Source organism: Nerophis ophidion, linkage group LG01 (genome assembly GCF_033978795.1).
Source record: "Nerophis ophidion isolate RoL-2023_Sa linkage group LG01, RoL_Noph_v1.0, whole genome shotgun sequence".
Taxonomy (NCBI): domain Eukaryota; kingdom Metazoa; phylum Chordata; class Actinopteri; order Syngnathiformes; family Syngnathidae; genus Nerophis; species Nerophis ophidion.
Genome location: NC_084611.1, coordinates 12217523 through 12239012, shown reverse-complemented (window position 1 = coordinate 12239012; position 21490 = coordinate 12217523). Strand labels below are relative to the sequence as shown.

At 42.4% G+C, this 21490-nt stretch overlaps 1 protein-coding gene across 2 annotated transcripts in view; it reads left to right on the top strand.

Annotated features, from left to right (window-relative positions):
• The window catches only part of LOC133550084 (zinc finger protein 771-like), a 51241-nt gene extending 37340 nt beyond the window's left edge, over positions 1–13901 (top strand). For both annotated transcript variants that reach the window (XM_061896161.1, XM_061896169.1), the window contains one exon: positions 11741–13901. In XM_061896161.1, the coding sequence (XP_061752145.1) occupies positions 11741–12025 (285 nt within the window). In that variant the 3' untranslated portion in view covers positions 12026–13901. The remainder of the gene's footprint in view (positions 1–11740) is intronic.
• Positions 13902–21490: the final 7589 nt, after the last annotated feature.

Below are 21490 nucleotides of genomic sequence, written 5' to 3'. Positions count from 1 at the left end.
GTTTTCCTGCTGGCTCCGCTTTGAACGGGACTCTCGCTGCTGTGTTGGATCCGCTTTGGACTGGACTCTTGCGACTGTGTTGGATCCATTATGGATTGAACTTTCACAGTATCATGTGAGACCCGCTCGACAACCATTGCTTTCCTCCTCTCCAAGGTTCTCATAGTCTTCATTGTCACCGACGTCCCACTGGGTGTGAGTTTTCCTTGCCCTTATGTGGGCCTACCATAGTGGTTTGTGCAGCCCTTTGAGACACTAGTGATTTAGGGCTATATAAGTAAACATTGATTGATTGATTGATAAAGATTTAAAAACAAACAGCAATGTTTTAAAATATATTCTAAAATGAACAGGGAGCCGGTGCAAACTCTGAAGAATCGGGGTTATATGCTGGCGTTTCCTGGCCCCTGTTAAAAGTCGTGCTGCCGCGTTCTGGACTAACTGCAACCAGGAGAGACCTTTTTGGCTAATGCCAGCATAAAGTGCATTGCAGTAGTCCAGGCGACTTGAAATAAAAGCATGCACGACTTGTTCAAAAAGGTTAAAAGATAAAAACGGTTTAACCTTTACTAAAAGACGAAGGTGGTAAAAACACGATTTTAAAACGCCATTGACTTGTTTGTCTAGTTTAAAATCACTGTCTATAGTGACGCCAAGGCTGGTGACTTTGGGACGCACATAATTTTGCAATGGTCCCAAGTCAGTGAGGGCCGGACCAAAAACTAAAATTTCCGTTTTTCCCTCATTCATTATTTAAAAATTCTGGGCTAACCAAGCCTTGACGTCGCATAGACAGTTAAGAAGGGGTTTCAAGGGGCCGTGGCTTTTTGAAATCGGCATATAAATTTGGCAGTCATCTGCATAAAAGTTGACCACATGTCAACAGCTGTTTCTACGGGACGAGGGTCGTATACAGTTCACAGAAAAGGTCGTAAAACAGTTGAAAGAAGAGGTTCGTAAAAGAGTTCAAAGAGACGTTCGTAAAACAGTCAATCAATCAATCAATCAATGTTTACTTATATAGCCCTAAATCACTAGTGTCTCAAAGGGCTGCACAAACCACCACGACATCCTCGGTAGGAAAACTCACACCCAGTGGGACATCGGTGACAATAATGACCCAGTGGGACGTCGGTGACAATGATGACTATGAGAACCTTAGAGAGGAGGAAAGCAATGGATGTCGAGCGGATCTAACATGATACTGTGAAAGTTCAATCCACAATGGATACAACACAGTCGCGAGAGTCCAGTCCAAAGAGGATCCAAGACACAGCAGCGAGAGTCCCGTTCACAGCGGAGCCAGCAGGAAACCATCCCAAGCGTAGGCGGACCAGCAGCGCAGAGATGTCCCCAGCCGATACACAGGCGAGCAGTACATGGCCACCGGATCGGACCGGACCCCCTCCACAAGGGAGAGTGGGACATAGAAGAAAAGAAAAGAAACAGCAGATCAACTGGTCTAAAAAGGGAGTCTATTTAAAGGCTAGAGTATACAAATGAGTTTTAAGGTGAGACTTAAATGCTTCTACTGAGGTGGCATCGCGAACTGTTACCGGGAGGGCATTCCAGAGTACTGGAGCCCGAATGGAAAATGCTCTATAGCCCGCAGACTTTTTTTGGGCTTTGGGAATCACTAATAAGCCGGAGTCCTTTGAACGCAGATTTCTTGCCGGGACATACGGTACAATACAATCGGCAAGATAGGATGGAGCTAGACCGTGTAGTATTTTATACGTAAGTAGTAAAACCTTAAAGTCACATCTTAAGTGCACAGGAAGCCAGTGCAGGTGAGCCAGTACAGGCGTAATGTGATCAAACTTTCTTGTTCTTGTCAAAAGTCTAGCAGCCGCATTTTGTACCAACTGTAATCTTTTAATGCTAGACATGGGGAGACCCGAAAATAATACGTTACAGTAGTCGAGGCGAGACGTAACAAACGCATGGATAATGATCTCAGCGTCTTTAGTGGACAGAATGGAGCGAATTTTAGCGATATTACGGAGATGAAAGAAGGCCGTTTTAGTAACGCTTTTAATGTGTGCCTCAAAGGAGAGAGTTGGGTCGAAGATAACACCCAGATTCTTTACCGTGTCGCCTTGTTTAATTGTTTGGTTGTCAAATGTTAGAGTTGTATTATTAAATAGAGTTCGGTGTCTAGCAGGACCGATAATCAGCATTTCCGTTTTTTTGGCGTTGAGTTGCAAAAAGTTAGCGGACATCCGTTGTTTAATTTCATTAAGACACGCCTCCAGCTGACTACAATCCGGCGTGTTGGTCAGCTTTAGGGGCATGTAGAGTTGGGTGTCATCAGCATAACAGTGAAAGCTAATACCGTATTTGCGTATGATGTCACCTAGCGGCAGCATTTAGATGCTGAAGAGTGCAGGGCCAAGGACCGAACCCTGGGGAACTCCACACGTTACCTTAACGTAGTCCGAGGTCACATTGTTATGGGAGACACACTGCATCCTATCAGTAAGATAAGAGTTAAACCAAGACAGGGCTAAGTCTGACATACCAATTCGTGTTTTGATACGTTCTAATAAAATATTATGATCGACGGTATCGAAAGCAGCGCTAAGATCGAGGAGCAGCAACATAGATGACGCATCAGAATCCATCGTTAGCAATAGATCATTAGTCATTTTTGCGAGGGCTATCTCCGTGGAGTGATTTGCCCTGAAACCGGATTGAAAGGTTTCACATAGATTGTTAGACGCTAAGTGTTCATTTAACTGCTCCGCAACAATTTTTTCAAGGATTTTTGAAATAAAGGGAAGGTGAGACACCGGTCGGTAATTTACCATGAGGTCAGGATCGAGGTTAGGTCTTTTAAGAAGAGGATGAATAACCGCTTTTTTGAATGCTAGGGGAACAGTTCCCGAGGAGAGTGATAAGTTTATAATATTTAGCACTGATGGACCTAATAATACAAAGAGCTCCTTGATCAGTTTCCCAGGAAGAGGGTCAAGTAAACATGTTGTCTGTTTTATTCCATTTACACGTTGTAACAATTCCTCTAATGTTATTTCCTCAAAACGAGAGAAAGTATTTTGGAGGGCAGTATCCGCCGTATATACCATCGTGTCAGTGTTAATAGAACCCCGTTGTAGCTGGGACGCATTGTCTTTAATCTCCTTTCTAATGACTTCAATTTTCTTACTAAAGAATTGCATAAAGTCATCAGCTGAGTGGGTTGAGCTACTGGAAGGAGTCCCTTGTTGGGTTAGCGATGCTACCGTACTAAACAAAAATTTAGGATCGTTTTTATTACGGTGGATGAGATTTGAGTAATATTTAGCTTTAGCTAAGGTAAGCATGCGTTTATAAGTTATTAAACCATCACTCCATGCTTGATGGTGCACCTCAAGTTTAGTCGTGCGCCATTTGCGTTCCAGCTTTCTACATAATAATTTCTGAGCTCTAGTTTCTTCAAAACAAAACAGTGGAAAAGGAAGTCGCCTGGAGGGGATTCTGGTCCTGCTTCGTCTTTGCTTTTATAGTCCTTGGATCAGACAATATCTTTCTGATCGATTATAATACATGAAAGAAACAGGAACACCTTCATCTTGCTTCCCCCCTACACAGTGCGAGCCTTACTCTTGGTAGGTTCAAAGATAGCTTTTGGTCTTCTCGCTGGGAGCTGATTTTTCAACACAAAGTTTTTGGGATAATTTAGATATAATTATTCTAACAAGTAACTCTCGTCACAGCAAACTTTGAGATTCCAGGGGTCATATTACAGTTGGTACAAAATGCGGCTGCTAGACTTTTGACAAGAACAAGAAAGTTTGATCACATTACGCCTGTACTGGCTCACCTGCACTGGCTTCCTGTGCACTTAAGATGTGACTTTAAGGTTTTACTACTTACGTATAAAATACTACACGGTCTAGCTCCATCCTATCTTGCCGATTGTATTGTACCATATGTCCCGGCAAGAAATCTGCGTTCAAAGGACTCCGGCTTATTAGTGATTCCCAAAGCCCAAAAAAAGTCTGCGGGCTATAGAGCGTTTTCCGTTCGGGCTCCAGTACTCTGGAATGCCCTCCCGGTAACAGTTCGAGATGCCACCTCAGTAGAAGCATTTAAGTCTCACCTTAAAACTCATTTGTATTCTCTAGCCTTTAAATAGACTCCCTTTTTAGACCAGTTGATCTGCTGTTTCTTTTCTTTTTCTTCTATGTCCCACTCTCCCTTGTGGAGGGGGTCCGGTCCGATCCGGTGGCCATGTACTGCTTGCCTGTGTATCGGCTGGGGACATCTCTGCGCTGCTGATCCGCCTCCGCTTGGGATGGTTTCCTGCTGGCTCCGCTGTGAACGGGACTCTCGCTGCTGTGTTGGATCCGCTTTGGACTGGACTCTCGCGACTATGTTGGATCCATTGTGGATTGAACTTTCACAGTATCATGTTAGACCCGTTCAACATCCATTGCTTTCCTCCTCTCTAAGGTTCTCATAGTCATCATTGTCACCGACGTCCCACTGGGTCATTATTGTCACCGATGTCCCACTGGGTGTGAGTTTTCCTTGCCCTTATGTGGGCCTACCGAGGATGTTGTGGTGGTTTGTGCAGCCCTTTGAGACACTAGTGATTTAGGGCTAAATAAGTAAACATTGATTGATTGATTGATTGATTTTGATGACATTTGCAGCAGCTACCCTGCCATTTAAATCATGAGGTACTGAGCTCCAACAGAGCTTACCATTTTTGGACTTGAATCTTTCAGCGGGAGTAGCTTCACCCCCGGTGACCTCCTTATCAGACTCATCAGATGTGTCCGTGTCTTCTGGAAGATACTCCAGATTGTCTTCCTCCTCAGAAACCTGTTCATCCGTATCACTATGTTGCTCTGTGTCCTCTCCCCCATTTTCACCAAAAATATTATCCAGAACTTCTCTCACTTTAAATCTTTTTTTCGTTTTTGCACTATGGAAGTGTCATTTATGATGAGAGCATGCAACAGCAGCGTGCAGTAATGGAGTGTTCTGAGCGTTCTAAGCCGGTGGTTCTCAAATGGGGGTACGCGTACCCCTGGGGGTACTTGAAGGTATGCCAAGGGGTACGTGAGATTTTTCAAAAATATTCTTAAAATAGCAACAATTCAAAAAATCCTTTATAAATATATTTATTTAATAATTATTCTACAAAATATGAATGTATTTCATAAACTGTGACAAGAAATTCAACAATGCAATATTCATTTTTGTGGACATGTTCCATAAATATTGATGTTAAAGATTTATTTTTTTGTGAAGAAATGTTTAGAATGAAGTTGATGAATCCAGAGGGCACTTTAAGTTGATGATTACTTCTATGTGTAGAAATCTTTATTTATAATTGATTCACTTGTTTATTTTTCAACAAGTTTTTAGTTATTTTTATATCTTTTTTTCCAAATAGTTCAAGAAAGACCACTACAAATGAGCAATATTTTGCCCTGCTATACAATTTAATAAATCAATCAATCAATGTTTACTTATATAGCCCTAAATCACTAGTGTCTCAAAGGGCTGCACAAACCACTACGACATCCTCGGTAGGCCCACATAAGGGCAAGGAAAACTCACACCCAGTGGGACATCGGTGACAATAATGACTATGAGAACCTTGGAGAGGAGGAAAGCAATGGATGTCGAGCGGGTCTAACGTGATACTGTGAAAGTTCAATCCATAATGGATCCAACACAGTTGCGAGAGTCCAGTCCAAAGCGGATCCAACACAGCAGCGAGAGTCCCGTTCACAGCGGAGCCAGCAGGAAACCATCCCAAGCGGAGGCGGATCAGCAGCGCAGAGATGTCCCCAGCCGATACACAGGCAAGCAGTACATGGCCACCGGATCGGACCGGACCCCTTCCACAAGGGAGAGTGGGACATAGAAGAAAAAGAAAAGAAACGGCAGATCAACTGGTCTAAAAAGGGAGTCTATTTAAAGGCTAGAGTATACAAATGAGTTTTAAGGTGAGACTTAAATGCTTCTACTGAGGTGGCATCTCAAACTGTTACCGGGAGGGCATTCCAGAGTACTGGAGCCCGAAATGAAAAAGCTCTATAGCCCGCAGACTTTTTTTGGGCTTTGGGAATCACTAATAAGCCGGAGTCCTTTGAACGCAGATTTCTTGCCGGGACATATGGTGCAATACAATCGGCAAGATAGGATGGAGCTAGACCGTGTAGTATTTTATACGTAAGTAGTAAAACCTTAAAGTCACATCTTAAGTGCACAGGAAGCCAGTGCAGGTGAGCCAGTACAGGCGTAATGTGATCAAACTTTCTTGTTCTTGTCAAAAGTCTAGCAGCCGCATTTTGTACCAACTGTAATCTTTTAATGCTAGACATGGGGAGAACCGAAAATAATACGTTACAGTAATCGAGGCGAGACGTAACAAACGCATAGTGCTGTATTTTACTTCTTTAAGTAGCCTTAGCTTGACTCTCCTCTACTTTCACATTCACTTCGCTCTCTGCGGCAACAACAAAACAAAACTCCAGATGTTCTTCTTCGTTTGTATGGTTTACTTTTGATCTTAATAATTCAAAACATGAAACAGTCACAATGTGGGAACAAATGAATGACAAAGAGAGTTTGTTGCAGTACGAGTTAGAAAAAGTATGAATGAGAAAAAACTGTGTGGCTCGATTCCACCGCACCTGACTGCCATTACCCATAACACCTTGCATCCAAAAAAAAACCCTTACCACACAGATCCTTCCGCCATATATGCAATTAAAACAGTTACGTCATCAAATCATTTTGACAAATGTAATAATTACAATTAAAGTGAGCTTTATATAATTACTCCAAGCATTCAATATATAAACTTTCTTATCATGCAAATAAAGTAAATAGTCCCCTTTTGGCTGAATAAACATAAAGCACCTTCCATAAAATGTAAATTAACTTAAACAGTATTTAGGCTCCTACACTCTTTTTTTCAACCAAAATTGCTTTGCTCTGATTAGGGGGTACTTGAATTAAAAAAACATTCACAGGGGGTACATCACTGAAAAAAGGTTGAGAACCACTGTTCTAAGCGCCCAAACTGTGTGACCTCCCATCGTCCAAGCACCCAACGCTGTCATTTCGGCTCTAATATAGAGCCTCTTCATGCTGCCACCTAGGGCTGGGCGGTGTACCAGCATTACAGTTAAAATCGGTAGATTTTAGAAACAGAAATGTATTTGATACAATACCACTATACCGGTATCTTTTGGTGTGCTTTTGCTACGGCTGTTTGCCATTCTCTGCGCCTGATGGGTGCAGGACAGGGCATTCCCTTTGGCTCAGCCCCGCCCCTCGCGTGTTTACGTAGGCTTGTCTGATGCACAACACACTTTTCAAAAGAACATGGAGGTTCCGGTGCCGACTTCTCGACTGCCAAGTGATGTAATACTTTGGTAAGCGCCTGCATTTGGCGATTGATGAGTGACTACAGCTTTATTTACACATGCACCAGTTTGCTTGGGAATTTATATGTCTCCTTGTAGCGACTTTATCGTTAACCCTTGTGTAATGTTCATATTGTTGTTACTCAGCCACCTTATCCCAACAAACAGTTTATTGTTTAAAATGTTTATTGGGATAACGTAAACATCTGTTCAGCATTTTAACATAAAAGTGTTTGATTGTGAGGCATTAAAAGCCACAAAATGCAACAGGTCCATCATACCCATAAACGCTGGCTGAGTAACAACAATATGAACGTTGCACGGAAAAATTCTCTGCCTGTTTCTGCATCCCACGGGGATTCTTCTTTTGTGTTTCTGCCCCCTGCAGTTTCCGCACCAGGTTGCAACATTGTTTGTCAACACTATCTGCTCGCATTTTCTTCCACATTTGACCCTCTGATGTTCTGTGTACCAGCACTCTGTCCTCCTCCTGTCTAGGCCTGCTGTGTGGGTGTATTGGGTGCGTGAGGTACACAGAACATCAATCTCCACACTTCTATTAGCCCCGGTCCAGTAGACCCGGACATCTTATATGTAATAGAAATGTGTAAGGGAGGTGTATGGTTTGTGGTCATTAAATCTGTATTCGGATATATCTTCTTTACAGAAAATTAGCCAAAGTCAGTGAGTCTCATTTAGAAAAATTAATTAATTGTATAATTTGTCTTTTAATAAAAATGTAAAACGGGTCCCACAGACCCGAACACCACACAAGGGTTCTCTTTTGTTTACTTTGTTCAGTTCTGTTAAAGACAGCTAGCAATAGCTCATCTCCGCTGATCGCTCTGTGTTTCAAATTTTCAGCTCAGCTTGATAGCCATAGCCCGTGTGGACTGAATAGTAGTCTTCCTCTCGGAATAAAACACACTGGTCAATCCCAAATTCTTTTGAATGACATATATGTTGAGTAAAAAGGACCCCAGAGACAGAATGGCACAATACCAAGTTTTACTGAAGCTTCAGGAGACCAGCCCTTACAATGCAACCATAGCATCAGCAAGCGAGGTCTAAATCCAAACAAAAAGAGTCAGCTTATGTAGAGCGAAAAGAGCCCCTCTTGCAATGCTGCTTCTTCAAAACAGATAAGGAGCTGGCCAAAACAGTTCTGTGAGCCGACAAACAGGAACCCTTAAAACAAAACAAAGACTCTAAGTTATAAGATAAAAGCAAAAAGGTCATGAGAAGACACCATTATCTGCTTTAAACATGACTATAGATTAAAAAAAACACTTAAAAATATTCCATTCTCACAGTAGTTTCAAACTGAACAACCAAGCGGCCTTCACCGGTGAGCGAGTAGAAGTTCCATCTATCCCCGCGCACAAGCATGAGGCTATAAACCTAATGTTAATGAATAAAACAAAACAAAAAAACTATTTTGACATAGACACGGCTAACTAACTACTCTATAAGAATAAGCAACACGTTACGTTACTACTTAAAACAAAAACTGAGTACTCCCAACACCGGCTATATCGCCATAAAACACTTAAGCAACCTTAAGCACTTTGCCGGTTGTGTTTAAGATAGATAGGTAGATAGTACTTTATTGATTCCTTTAGGAGAGTTCCTTCAGGAAAATTAAAATTTGTATATATTGTGTATCGCCATTTGGCCTAAAAATATATTTTTATGTTTATAATGCCCAGCCCTACTGCCACCACGGGTCAAAAATAATACAGCTCACCAAACCAAAGCAAAATCAACGAGACCGGTGGTCAGCAACTTGCGGCTCTTTAGCATCGCCCTCGTGGCTCCCTGGAGCTTTTTCAAAAATGGGAAAAGATGGGGGTAAAATATATTTGTTGTTTTAATAATGTTTGTGTAGTAGGACTAACATAACACAAACCTTCCTTATTGTCAGCAAAGCCCATTGTTTTAATATGTTTGTGTTTATGCTTCACTGATGAGAGTATTTGGCCTGCGCCATTATGTCCTACTCCTTTTGGCGGTCCTTGAACTTTTGTTTGCATGTGCAACTTTCTACGACGCTGCCACGGAAAGACATATTTTATGCCACTCCTTCTTCGTCTAATTTTGTCCACCAAACGTTTTATGCTGTGCGTGATTGCACAACGGTGAGCTTTGTTGATGTTATTGACTTGCCCGGAGTGATAGTAATCCATGCTGACATGCTATTTAGGCTGGTTGTGTGTACATATTGCGACATTATGCCTCGTTTGTAGGTAGATTTGAGTTAATTTAATTTAATCTGTGTATTTAATTCATTTCTGATGACACATTATCTGGATGTGATATTGACTGCATTTCTGTTTGTGTGCCATGTTGTTCCAGACCACAGCAAATGTTATCCAGCTTGCAAAGATTGTAATAAATCCATTAGAAGAAGACAACATGCCATTTCCTTTAATTTGGGCACACATATCCATACCTTTTGTCAGTTTTAAGCCAGTAATTTCCAGGAGTTCTCTCACCCTTTTAGACGCTTACATTAAGTGTTGCCGTCATTATAAAACTTACATAAGGCTTTTAACGTTTTGCGGCTCCAGACAGATTTGTTTTGTTGTATTTTTGGTACAATATGGCTCTTTCAACATGTTTGGTTTGCCGACCCCTGAACTAGACCCACCCACACAAAGCATAAATGTCTCCCACTTGTTCCTTTTTAAGGTTTCCCCATTTTTTAAAGGGGAACATTATCACAATTTCAAAAGGGTTAAAAACAATAAAAATCAGTTCCCAGTGGCTTGTTGTATTTTTTGAAAAATTTTTCCAAATTTTACCGGTCTCTGAATATCCCTAAAAAAAAGCTTTAAAGTGCTTGATTTTAGCTATTTGCGATGCGACTATTCATTTCCCTGTGACGTCATACAGGGCTGCCAATGTAAACAAACAATGGCGAATACCACAGCAAGATATAGTGACATTAGCTCGGATTCAGACTCGGATTTCAGCGGCTTAAGCGATTCAACAAATTACGCATGTATTGAAACGGATGGTTGGAGTATGAAAGTATTGAAGAAGAAACTGAAGCTATTGAGCGAATAGCTATTGACGCTATTCATAGCCATAGCATGGGCGAATAGCTGCGTTAGCATCGCCAGTATAATGTGCGGACCAAACGATCAGGACTTTCGCATCTTGTGACACTGGAGCAACTTAAATCCGTCGATTGGTAAGTGTTTTTTCGCATTAAATGTGTGTGGAAGGAAACGTAATATAGTTGCAAATGCATCTACAGGTTATCCATACATCTCTGTGCCATGTCTGCTTTAGCACCGCCAGTAAGTAGCATGTTAGCGTCAATTAGTGTAGCATGTTAGCATCGATTAGCTGGCATTCACGCCGCGACCAAATATGTCTGATTACCACATAAGTCAACATAAACAAAACTCACCTTTGTGATTTTGTTGACTTTATCGTTGCACATGCATCTACAGGTTATCCATACAGCTCTGTGCCATGTCTGCCTTAGCATCGCCGGTAAAATGTGGAGACACTTTGGTACATTCAATGGGGGTCTGGCGGCAGACACTTTGGCATCTTCGGGCCAGTGGTGCAACTTGAATCCCTCCCTGTTAGTGTTGTTACACCCTCCGACAACACACCGTCGAGGCATGATGTCTCCAAGGTTCCAAAAAATAGTCCAAAAAACGGTAAAATAACAGAGCAGAGACCCGGTGTTTTGTAATGTGTTGAAAATGAAAATGGCGGATGTGTTACCTCGGCGACGTCACATTCTGACGTCATCGCCTCCAGCGCGATAAACAGAAAGGCGTTTAATTGGCCAAAATTCACCCATTTAGAGTTTGGAAATCGGTTGAAAAAATTTATGTTTTTTTTTCTGCACCATCAAGGTATATATTGACGCTTACATCGGTCTGGTGATAATGTTCCCCTTTAAGCACGAAACAGTCCTGTCGCACGTGTAACATTTCGCCGATATTTTTTTTTTTTTTTTTAGTAAAATAAACCCACACTTTCGACCGTTGACGCCCGCTATCCATGCTTGACTGACTCACTCGGCTACACAGGCTCGGCTATGCTAACACTTCCGGCGGTAGGCGCTTCTTCTTTGGTGTTCATCGGCTTCTTCTTCCGGGTCGGCGGACTTATTCTTTTTTTCCGGTCGGCGAATTGGGTATCGAAACTAGGAATCGAAATTTAAACTTTTGAACGATTCCGGGAGAATCGGAAAGTTAGTCCCGGTTCCAATCGATACTCGATACCCAACCCTACTTCTGTTATACCTAGACAAGGTTTTATTTCATTGACTAAAGCTGAACTTTTCTAAAGCGTTTTGTTTGTTTTCTTGTCTCCGGCAGACGGCTTTGAAGAAAATCTTCCTGAGCAGCAGGAGTGGTCTTCCAGGATGGAGCAGGAAGTGGCACAGCCAACACAAACTAAGAGGGATGAGGAGTACCCACAACTTAAAGAGGTCATTAAGGAGCCACAGCTCATTCACATTGAAGAAGAAGATGAGGAGCCACTGCCCCAGCATATTAAGGAGGAAGGGGAGGAGTCACAGCACCCTCACATTAAAGAGGAGGAAGATGAGGTGCCAGATTCCCCTATGTCAAACAGAAAAAGTCACTGCCCATTTACCTTGAAAATTAAGAGGATGAGCCACAAAACCCCTCAAGAGGAGGCACACAGCATGAGTCAAGACAGAAAGTATCTTGGAGGACTGGAGGAGGTTGATGTCACCAAGATGCCATTGACTGTTGTCATTGTGAAGAGGGAAAATGGTGAGGGTGAAGGTGTGGAGAAGGAAGAAGTGGAGCTTCCAACTCCACACATGACAACAGAAGCTGATGGAGACCACTGTGGAGGATCACAAGCAGACAAGCTCTTCGCTCCACTATCAGATAGTGAGGAGTTAACATCACACTCTCCTGACACTGATGATGAAGACGATGATGACACTGATGATGAAGACTTTAAAGCTGACGTGACACCTCACACTGACAACAAACACTTGAAATGCTGTTACTGCGAAAAAACGTTTAAATACCCATGTCATCTGAAAACACACATGAGAACGCACACCGGAGAAAAACCATTCATGTGCTCAGTTTGCAGCAAACGCTTCGCACGAAAGCAACTTTTGAAATTACACATGAGACTGCACACTGGTGAAAAAACATTACTGTGCTCAGTTTGCAGTAAAAGATTCCCCACAAAGCAAAGTTTGAAATTACACATGAGAATGCACACCGGAGAAAAACCATTCGTGTGTTCAGTTTGTGATAAGAGATTCACTCAGAAAGGAAATTTGATGAGACATGAGAACACACATCGGAGGGAGAGTGTTGAGTTGCAGTGTGTGTGGTGAAAAATTCTAATATATAATCCGGTCAAAAGTTTACATACACTTGTAAATAACTCAATATCATGACTGTCTTCAGTTTGCAATAATTTCTTTAATTATTTTTTTTTGTGATAGAGTGATCGGTGCATTCATGAAGTTTGGTTCTTTTATGAATATATTATGGGTCGACTGAAAATGTGAGTAAATCTGCTGGGTCAAAAGTATACATACAGCAATGGTAATATTTGGTCACACGTCCCTTGGCAAGTTTCTCTGCAATAAGGCGCTTTTTGGTAGCCATCCACAAGCTTCTGATTGAATTCTTGACCACTCCTCTTGACAAAATTGGTGCAGTTCAGCTAAATGTGTTGGTTTTCTGACATGGACTTATTTCTTCAGCATTGTCCCCAAGTCAGGACTTTGGGAAGGCCGTTCTAAAACCTTAATTCTAGCCTGATTTAGCCATTCCTTTACCACTTTAGACGTGTGTTTGAGGGTCATTGTCCTGTTGGAACACCCAACTGCACCCAAGACCCAAACTCCAGGCTGATGATTTTAGGTTATCCTGCAGTATTTGGAGGTAATCTTCCCTTTTCAGTGTCCCATTTACTCTTTGTAAAGCACCAGTTACATTGGCAGCAAAACAGGCCCAGAGCACCACCACCATGCTTGATGGTAGGAATGGTGGTCTCTCCTTTCGTCCTCCAAACATATTGCTGGGCATTGTGGCCAAAAAGCTCAATTTTTGTTTCATCCGACATCATATGGACAAAAGATAAGACCTTCTGGAAGAAAGTTCTGTGGTCAGATGAAACAAAGACTTAGCTTTCTGGCCACAATACCCAGCAATATGTTCGGAGGAGAAAAGGCGAGGCCTTAGATCCCAGGAACATCACACCTACCGTCAAGCATGGTGGTGGTAGGATTATGCTCTGGGCCTGCCAATGGACACATTTTCAGTAGACCCAAATTAAATTCATAAAAGAACCAAACTTTTTGAATGTTTTTTCATGAGATACAAGTGTGCTGGTGAGAACAGCAGCAGCAAATGAAGATACAGGATGTCTGCTCTGTCAGACAAATGTTGTACAGATTTAATCTACAAAAGAAGGGTTGGATACGTCTCTTGTTACCTTATTTGTATTTGACTTAATTAAATGTATGAATGGGCAGTACGGTGGCGCAGTGGTCTTTCTTTATGGAGTTTGCATATTCCCCCGTGACTGCGTGGGTTCTCTCCGGCTTCTTCCCGGTTCCAAAGACACACACATGGGAATAAGCGGTTTGGCATCACTATTTAGTCCCTCGTGTCAATGTTGTCTATCTGTGTTGACCCTATGATGAGTTGCCGACTTGTCCAGGGTGTACCCTGCTTTCCGCCTGAAAATAGCTGGGATAGGCTCCAGCATTCCGTGACCCTGAGAGGTACAAGCTTACATAAGGTAGATGGAAATGTTTGGATATATTTAGTGTTCGAGGCTGGAGGGGAACACAGCATATGAAACTATGATACCAGTAATTACAAAGAAAAACTAGTTAGTTTAAAGGCATGAAGTGAAGTGAATTCTATTTATATAGCGCTTTTCTCTAGTGACTCAAAGCGCTTTACATAGTGAAACCCAATATCTAAGTTACATTTAAACCAGTGTGGGTGTCACTGGGAGCAGGTGGGTAAAGTGTCTTGCCCAAGGACACAACGGCAGTGACTAGGGTGGCGGAAGCGGGAATCGAACCTGCAACCCTCAAGTTGCTGGCACGGCCACTCTACCAACCGAGCTATGCCATTCCTAGGCCTACTGAGATGAGATTTTCTTATTTAATCGGGGATAGCAGGTCCATTATATGTGTCATACTTGATAATTTCGCGATATTGCCATATTTTTGCTGAAAGGATTTAGTAGAGAACATCGACGATAAAGTTTGCAACTTTTGGTCGCTAATAAAAAAGCCTTGCCTTTACCGCAAGTAGCAGACGGTGTGCGCGTGACGTCACGGGTTGTAGGGCTCCTCACACCCTCACATTGTTTATAATCATAGCCAGCAGCAGCTAGAGCTATTCGGACCGAGAAAGCGACAATTTCCCCATTAATTTGAGCGAGGATGTAAGATCTGTGGATGAGGAAATTTAGAGTGAAGGCCTAGAAAAAAAAGGTAAATGCATTTCGAGCGATTCAGATGTTTTTAGACACATTTACTAGGATAATTCTGGGAAATCCCTTAACTGCCTATTGTGTTGTTAGTGTTTTAGTGAGTTAAATAGTACATTAAAGGGACGGCGTGGCGCAGTGGAAGAGTGGACGTGCGCAACCCAAGGGTCCCTGGTTCAATCCCCACCTAGTACCAACCTCGTCACGCCCGTTGTGTCCTGAGCAAGACACTTCACCCTTGCTCCTGATGGGTGCTGGTTAGTGCCTTGCATGGCAGCTCCCTCCATCAGTGTGTGAATGGGTAAATGTGGAAGTAGTGTCAAAACGCTTTGAGTACCTTGAAGGTAGAAATGACAACAAATATTATTACACAATTGAAACAAAAACACCCATAGAAATAACAATATTGAACTAGAAGAGGCAATTCCTGAAAGAATTGCGTATGAATGTAAAAATAGTTTGAATGGTTTGAATGCGGAAGAGTTTGAATTTCCAGGAACTTAGAAAAATGTCCAATTCATTTCAATGGGAATTTCATGAAAGTGAGAATTTTGGGGAAATGTTTTTTTTGTTTTTTTTTTAATGCTAAAAAAATTTAATGTTGGTGTTGGAATTTTCATATAGGCCAAGAAATGTTGAAATAGTAACATGTTGAATTGAAAAATGGCATTATGAAATTTCAGGAAAACCGGGAATTTTTCCAGTTCATAAAACAACTTTGTTTTTTGTCCTAATTAAGAGTGGAACGGTTGAAATGCGTTGAAAAATGTGAAAGGAGTATTTGCCAGAAAAAAAGGGTGGAATTGGGGCTTTGGAAAACCAGAAATCCTGGAAAATCCTGGAATTTCTTTGAACTTGGAAAAAGAGCAGTTTGAATTTCCAGAATGGTGGAATGGTTTGAATAGTTTGAAAAATGTTGAAATGGTAGGAAGTTTGAAAAACGGCCAATTCATTTTTGATTGGGGAAAAAATGTCACGGGAAAACCTGGAATTCTGGGAATTTTTGGAATGTTTCAGGGTTAAGCCTGCCATTCCTGAATAGGCTGAACAATTTGAAGTTGGAATGGTTTAAATCGGGTGAAAAAATGTGGAAGGTAGACCGCGCCAAAAATCTGGAGAAGAAGAAGAAGTTGAATAATAAATAGATGAATGTTGGTGTATTAGTGACCCTTTAGAGCCCCCTAAAAAGGTGTGCCAACTATAGTGTTTTCTATTTGGACTCCAGTACCCTGGAAGGTTCTACCGCCAATAAGTTGACACGTTCACTCAGTAGAAGCAATCAAATCCCGTCTTAAAACTCACTTCTATACTCTAGCTTTGTGCATAGATGGATCCTGTTTAGACCAGTTGACCTGCCGCTCCTCTGTTTTGTCCTTCCTCCCCTGCCTGGAGAGGACACCAGGTGGTCAGGAATCATTTCTGGCGAGGTAGCAGTCTGGAGGATCTGCTAGCTGAACCTTGATCCAAGGAGTATCCAAGGTATCGGACACCTCAGTCTCCTTGGACGTATCCCCGCTCATCCATGCGAACTGGATAGTGGCCGAGAGTTAGTGGGCGGCCCAGAGTGGAATCGGCTCTCTTGGTTGCTTTGTTGGGTCTGCTCCTGTCTCTGGCCATGCTCCCTCCACCCGGCAGAGGCCACCACAGTGTATATATTTTTCTTTTACTTTTTATTCATAGTTGTGTGTAGAAATGACTGGTTGCATCATCCATCCATTTATTGTCTACCGCTTGTCCCTTTTGGGGTTGCGGGGGGTGCTGGAGCCTATCTCAGCTGCATTCAGCGGAAGGCGGCGTACACCCTGGACAAGTTGCCACCTCATCAGAGCTGGTTGCATCAGCTCAGCGCACTGCTCGGGTGATCAACGGGATGGGTCGAATGCAGAGGACAAATTTCACCACGCCTAGTGTGTGTGTGTGTGACAATCATTGGTATTTTAACTTTAAAGGGGAACATTATCACCAGACCTATGTGAGCGTCAATATATACCTTGATGGTGCAGAAAAAAGACCATCTATTATTTTTAACCGATTTCCGAACTCTAAATGGGTGAATTTTGGCGAATTAAACGCCTTTCTGTTTATCGCGCTGGAGGCGATGACGTCAGAATGTGACGTCGCCGAGGTAACACACCCACCATTTTCATTTTCAACACATTACAAACACCGGGTCTCAGCTCTGTTATTTTCCGTTTTTTTGACTATTTTTTGGAACCTTGGAGACATCATGCCTCGACGGTGTGTTGTCGGGGGGTGTAACAACACTAACAGGGAGGGATTCAAGTTGCACCACTGGCCCGAAGATGCCAAAGCGTCTGCCGCCAGACCCCCATTGAATGTGCCAGAGTGTCTCCACATTTGACCGGCGATGCTAAGTCAGACATGGCACAGAGATGTATGGATAACCTGCAGATGCATTTGCAACGATAGTCAAGGAAATCACAAAGGTGAGTTTTGTTGATGTTGACTGCCAGCTAATCGATGCTAACATGCTACGCTAATCGATGCTAACATGCTATTTACCGGCGGTGCTAAAGCAGACATGGAACAGAGATGTATGGATAACCTGTAGATGCATTTGCAACTGTATTACGTTTCCTTCCACCCACATTTAATGCGAAACAAACACTTACCAATCGACGGATTTAAGTTGCTCCAGTGTCAAAAGATGCGAAAGTCCTGATCGTTTGGTCCGCACATTTTACCGGCGATGCTAACGCAGCTATTCGGCCATGCTATGACTATGAATAGCGTCAATAGCTATTCGCTCAATAGCTTCAGTTTCTTCAATATTTTCATACTCCAACCATCTGTTTCAATGCATGCGTAATCTGTTGAATCGCTTAAGTCGCTGAAATCCGAGTTTGAATCCGAGCTAATGTCGCTATATCTTGCTGTGGTATTCCCATTGTTTGTTTACATTGGCAGCACTGTGTGACGTCACAGGGAAATGGCCGAAAATAAGGCACTTTAAAGCTTTATTTAGGGATATTCCCAGACCGGTAAAATTTTGAAAAAAACTTCAAAAAATACAACAAGCCACTGGGAACTGATTTTTATTGATTTTAACCCTTTTGAAATTGTGATAATGTTCCCCTTTAACTTTCCACCGTCAAAACATTCCTCTTAGGACAAAAAAACAAGTTGGTTTAAGGACTTAAAAAAATTCCCAGTTTTCCAGAAATTCCGTAATGCCAATTTTTCAATTAAAAAACTACTACTTCAACATTTCTTGACCGATTTAAACAATTCCAACACCAACCAATGCAGCTTATTCAGGACATTCATGCTCCAAATCATTTTTCAAAATAATCCCCAAATTCCCAAATGTCCAGGAAATTCCCATTGAAATGAATGGGACATTTTTCCAAGTTGAACAGTTCCCACATTTTTCAACCTATATTCAAACCATTCCAACATCAACACATTCCACTCATTCGAGACATTCGAACTAACACTTTCCCAAGTTCCAGACCCAATTCCGGTTTTCCTGGAAATTCAAACTCTTCAACATTCAAAACATTCCAAACATTCAAACTTTTCTTACATTCATACTACATTCTGTCAGCATTTTAGTTCGACTTCAGCATTGGAGCATTCATTTATTTTATTTTGACATTGTTTCAAGTTCTGCGATGAGGTGGCGACTTGTCCAGGGTGTACGCCGCCTTCCGCCCGATTGGAGCTGAGATAGGCACTAGCGCCCCCCGCGACCCCTAAGGGAATAAGCGGTAGAAATGGATGGATGGATGGATCTTTTCAAATTGTTGTTCACTGGGGATTAAATCGTCAACTTGTGTGTTTTTTTTCTTGCATAGATGGATCCTGTTTAGACCAGTTGACCTGCTGCTTCTCTGTTTTGACCCTCCTCCCCTGCCTGGAGAGGAAACCAGGTGGTCAGGGATCATTTCTGGAGAGGTTGCAGTCTGGAGTACTGGGTAAAGAATTGTTTAATTATTTAATCCATTTTGACATTATTTCAAGATGTTGTGCACTGGGGGTTAGATCGTAACCTTGTGTTTTTTCTTGAGTGTGATGCATACTTGCCAACCCTTCCGGATTTTCCGGGAGACTCCCGAAATTCAGCGCCTCTCCCGAAATTCAAGCAGAGCTGGAGGCCACGCCCCCTCCAGCTCCATGCAGACAGACCTGACTCAATGTTGTGACCCTCTTAAACAGGACAATACTGCCATCTACTGTACATAGAATACAATGTAAATATATTCTACATTTAAGTGCAGTCGAGGAACATGCATTAGGGAGTCTGTTCTGAAGCCCACAGTAAAGAGACGTAACTTCATCACGTCGCCTGGTTATTGACTCCAACCCAATATATTACACTGTCGACGAGCAAAATGAAGAAATACGCTTGCAAGTTCCAGAATGATTGGAAACATGAATTTCAGTTTATTCAGGAGAGTTCGAAGGGGAAGGGGTATGTTGCCTGTAAATTTTGTAGAACAGACTTGTCCATTGAACACGGCGGCCGAACAGATATACTCAGCCATGAACGGTCAGCGAAGCACAAAGTGTCCGCAGCGCAGCATCGTTCACAACCCAGTATTATGGCCCACCTCGCAAAATGGAGACCCGAGGGTGTATCTTATGCTGAGACAAAGATGGCTATGCTGATAGCTGGAAGCAACAAGCGGATGTCTACAACAGATCCGTGAAGGTTATGTTCCCGGATTCGGAGATCGCTCGCCAATACGCGAATGGCAGAACAAAGGTTGCTCAAATAGTGAAAGGTAAGTGTTTTTTTTTTTTAGTAACCAGCAAGCACAGTACAGTTAGTAGAACAACTGTGTTTTTATTACTGTGTATTTGATCGGTGCCGTCGGAAATTCAACTATTTATTTTATTTATATATATGATTAAATAAATATATATGGCTAGAATTCCCTGAAAGTCAAGTATTTCATATATATATATATATATATATATATATATATATATATATATATATATATTAAATACTCAAGTTGGTGAATTATACACCACCCCTCTTAACCACGCCCCGACCACGCTCAGTTGCTGGAAAGCAACTGAGAGACTTATTGGAAAAAAACCAACAATATTTTAACCCTAAAACAGGCTCTCATGTCAGTGCTTGGTGGTCTGAAAAACCCGTAAGGACCAGATGAGTTTCCCGCTGGCCCAGGGATCGGGAACCTTTTTTGTCTGAGAGAGCCAATAAGCCAAATATTTTTAAATGTATTTCCCTAAGAGCCACATAATATTTTTTTAAACACTGAACACAACTAAACGCGTGCATTTTTAAGTAAGACCAACATTTCCAGAGTATATTAGGTCTCTTATTCTTTGTATTAACATTGTTATTCTGAAGTTAATTGTGGAGGGGGCGTGGCCTGTGGGCCTGCAACAAAGCGGGATGTTACCAGGACCGGCCTCGAAATCAGCGACAGGTGCGTAGTTGGCCCACCTGGGCCTTTTTATCTAATCACCTGTCGTGGCATAGCTCGGTTGGTAGAGCGGCCGTGCCAGCAATTTGAGGGTTGCAGGTTCGATTCCCGCTTCCGTCATCCTAGTCACTGCCGTTGTGTCCTTGGGCAAGACACTTTACCCACCTGCTCCCAGTGCCACCCACACTGGTCACTATGTAAAGCGCTTTGAGTCACTACAGAAAAGCGCTATATAAATATAATTCACACACACACACACACACACACACCTCCCACCTCCTGAAATCGGAGGTCTCAAGGTTGGCAAGTATGGTGTGATGTCATGTTTGTTGCCGATGTTGGATCCGCTTTGGACTGGACCCTCGCGACTGTGTTGGATCCATTATGGATCGAACTTTCACAGTATCATGTTAGACCCGCTCGACATCCATTGCTTTCCTCCTCTCCAAGGTTCTCATAGTCATCATTGTCACCGACGTCCCACTGGGTGTGAGTTTTCCTTGCCCTTATGTGGGCCTACCGAGGATGTCGTAGTGGTTCATGTTGTGGTTTGTGCAGCCCTTTGAGACGCTAGTGATTCAGGGCTATATAAGTAAACATTCATTGATTGATTGAAAGAAAAAACCCAACCTCTGTCATTGTGCTCCCCCTCCCACAGGTGAAGTGAATTATATTTATATAGCGCTTTTCTCTAATGACTCAAAGCGCTTTACATAGTGAAACCCAATATCTAAGTTACATTTAAACCAGTGTGGGTGGCACTGGGAGCAGGTGGGTAAAGTGTCTTGCCCAAGGACGCAACGCCAGTGACTAGGATGGCGGAAGCGGGAATCGAACCTGCAATCCTCAAGTTGCTGGCACGGCCACTCTACCAACCGAGCTATACCGCCCCAAACATAGCTTTGATTGATTGATTGATTGATACTTTTATTAGTAGATTGCACAGTTCAGTACATATTCCGTACAATTGACCACTAAATGGTAACACCCCAATAAGTTTTTCAACTCGTTTAAGTCGGGGTCCACGTTAATCAATTCATGGTCTATGCCTGTAACAATTTGAGTTGTTTCGTTTTATTGACATATTGTTTCAGGTGGACTGGGGATGAGATTGTCACGTCTGACCCCCACTCCGCAACAGTAGGTGGCGGTAATGCGCCATTAAGAACGCCAAACACCGAATAAAAGTACGTC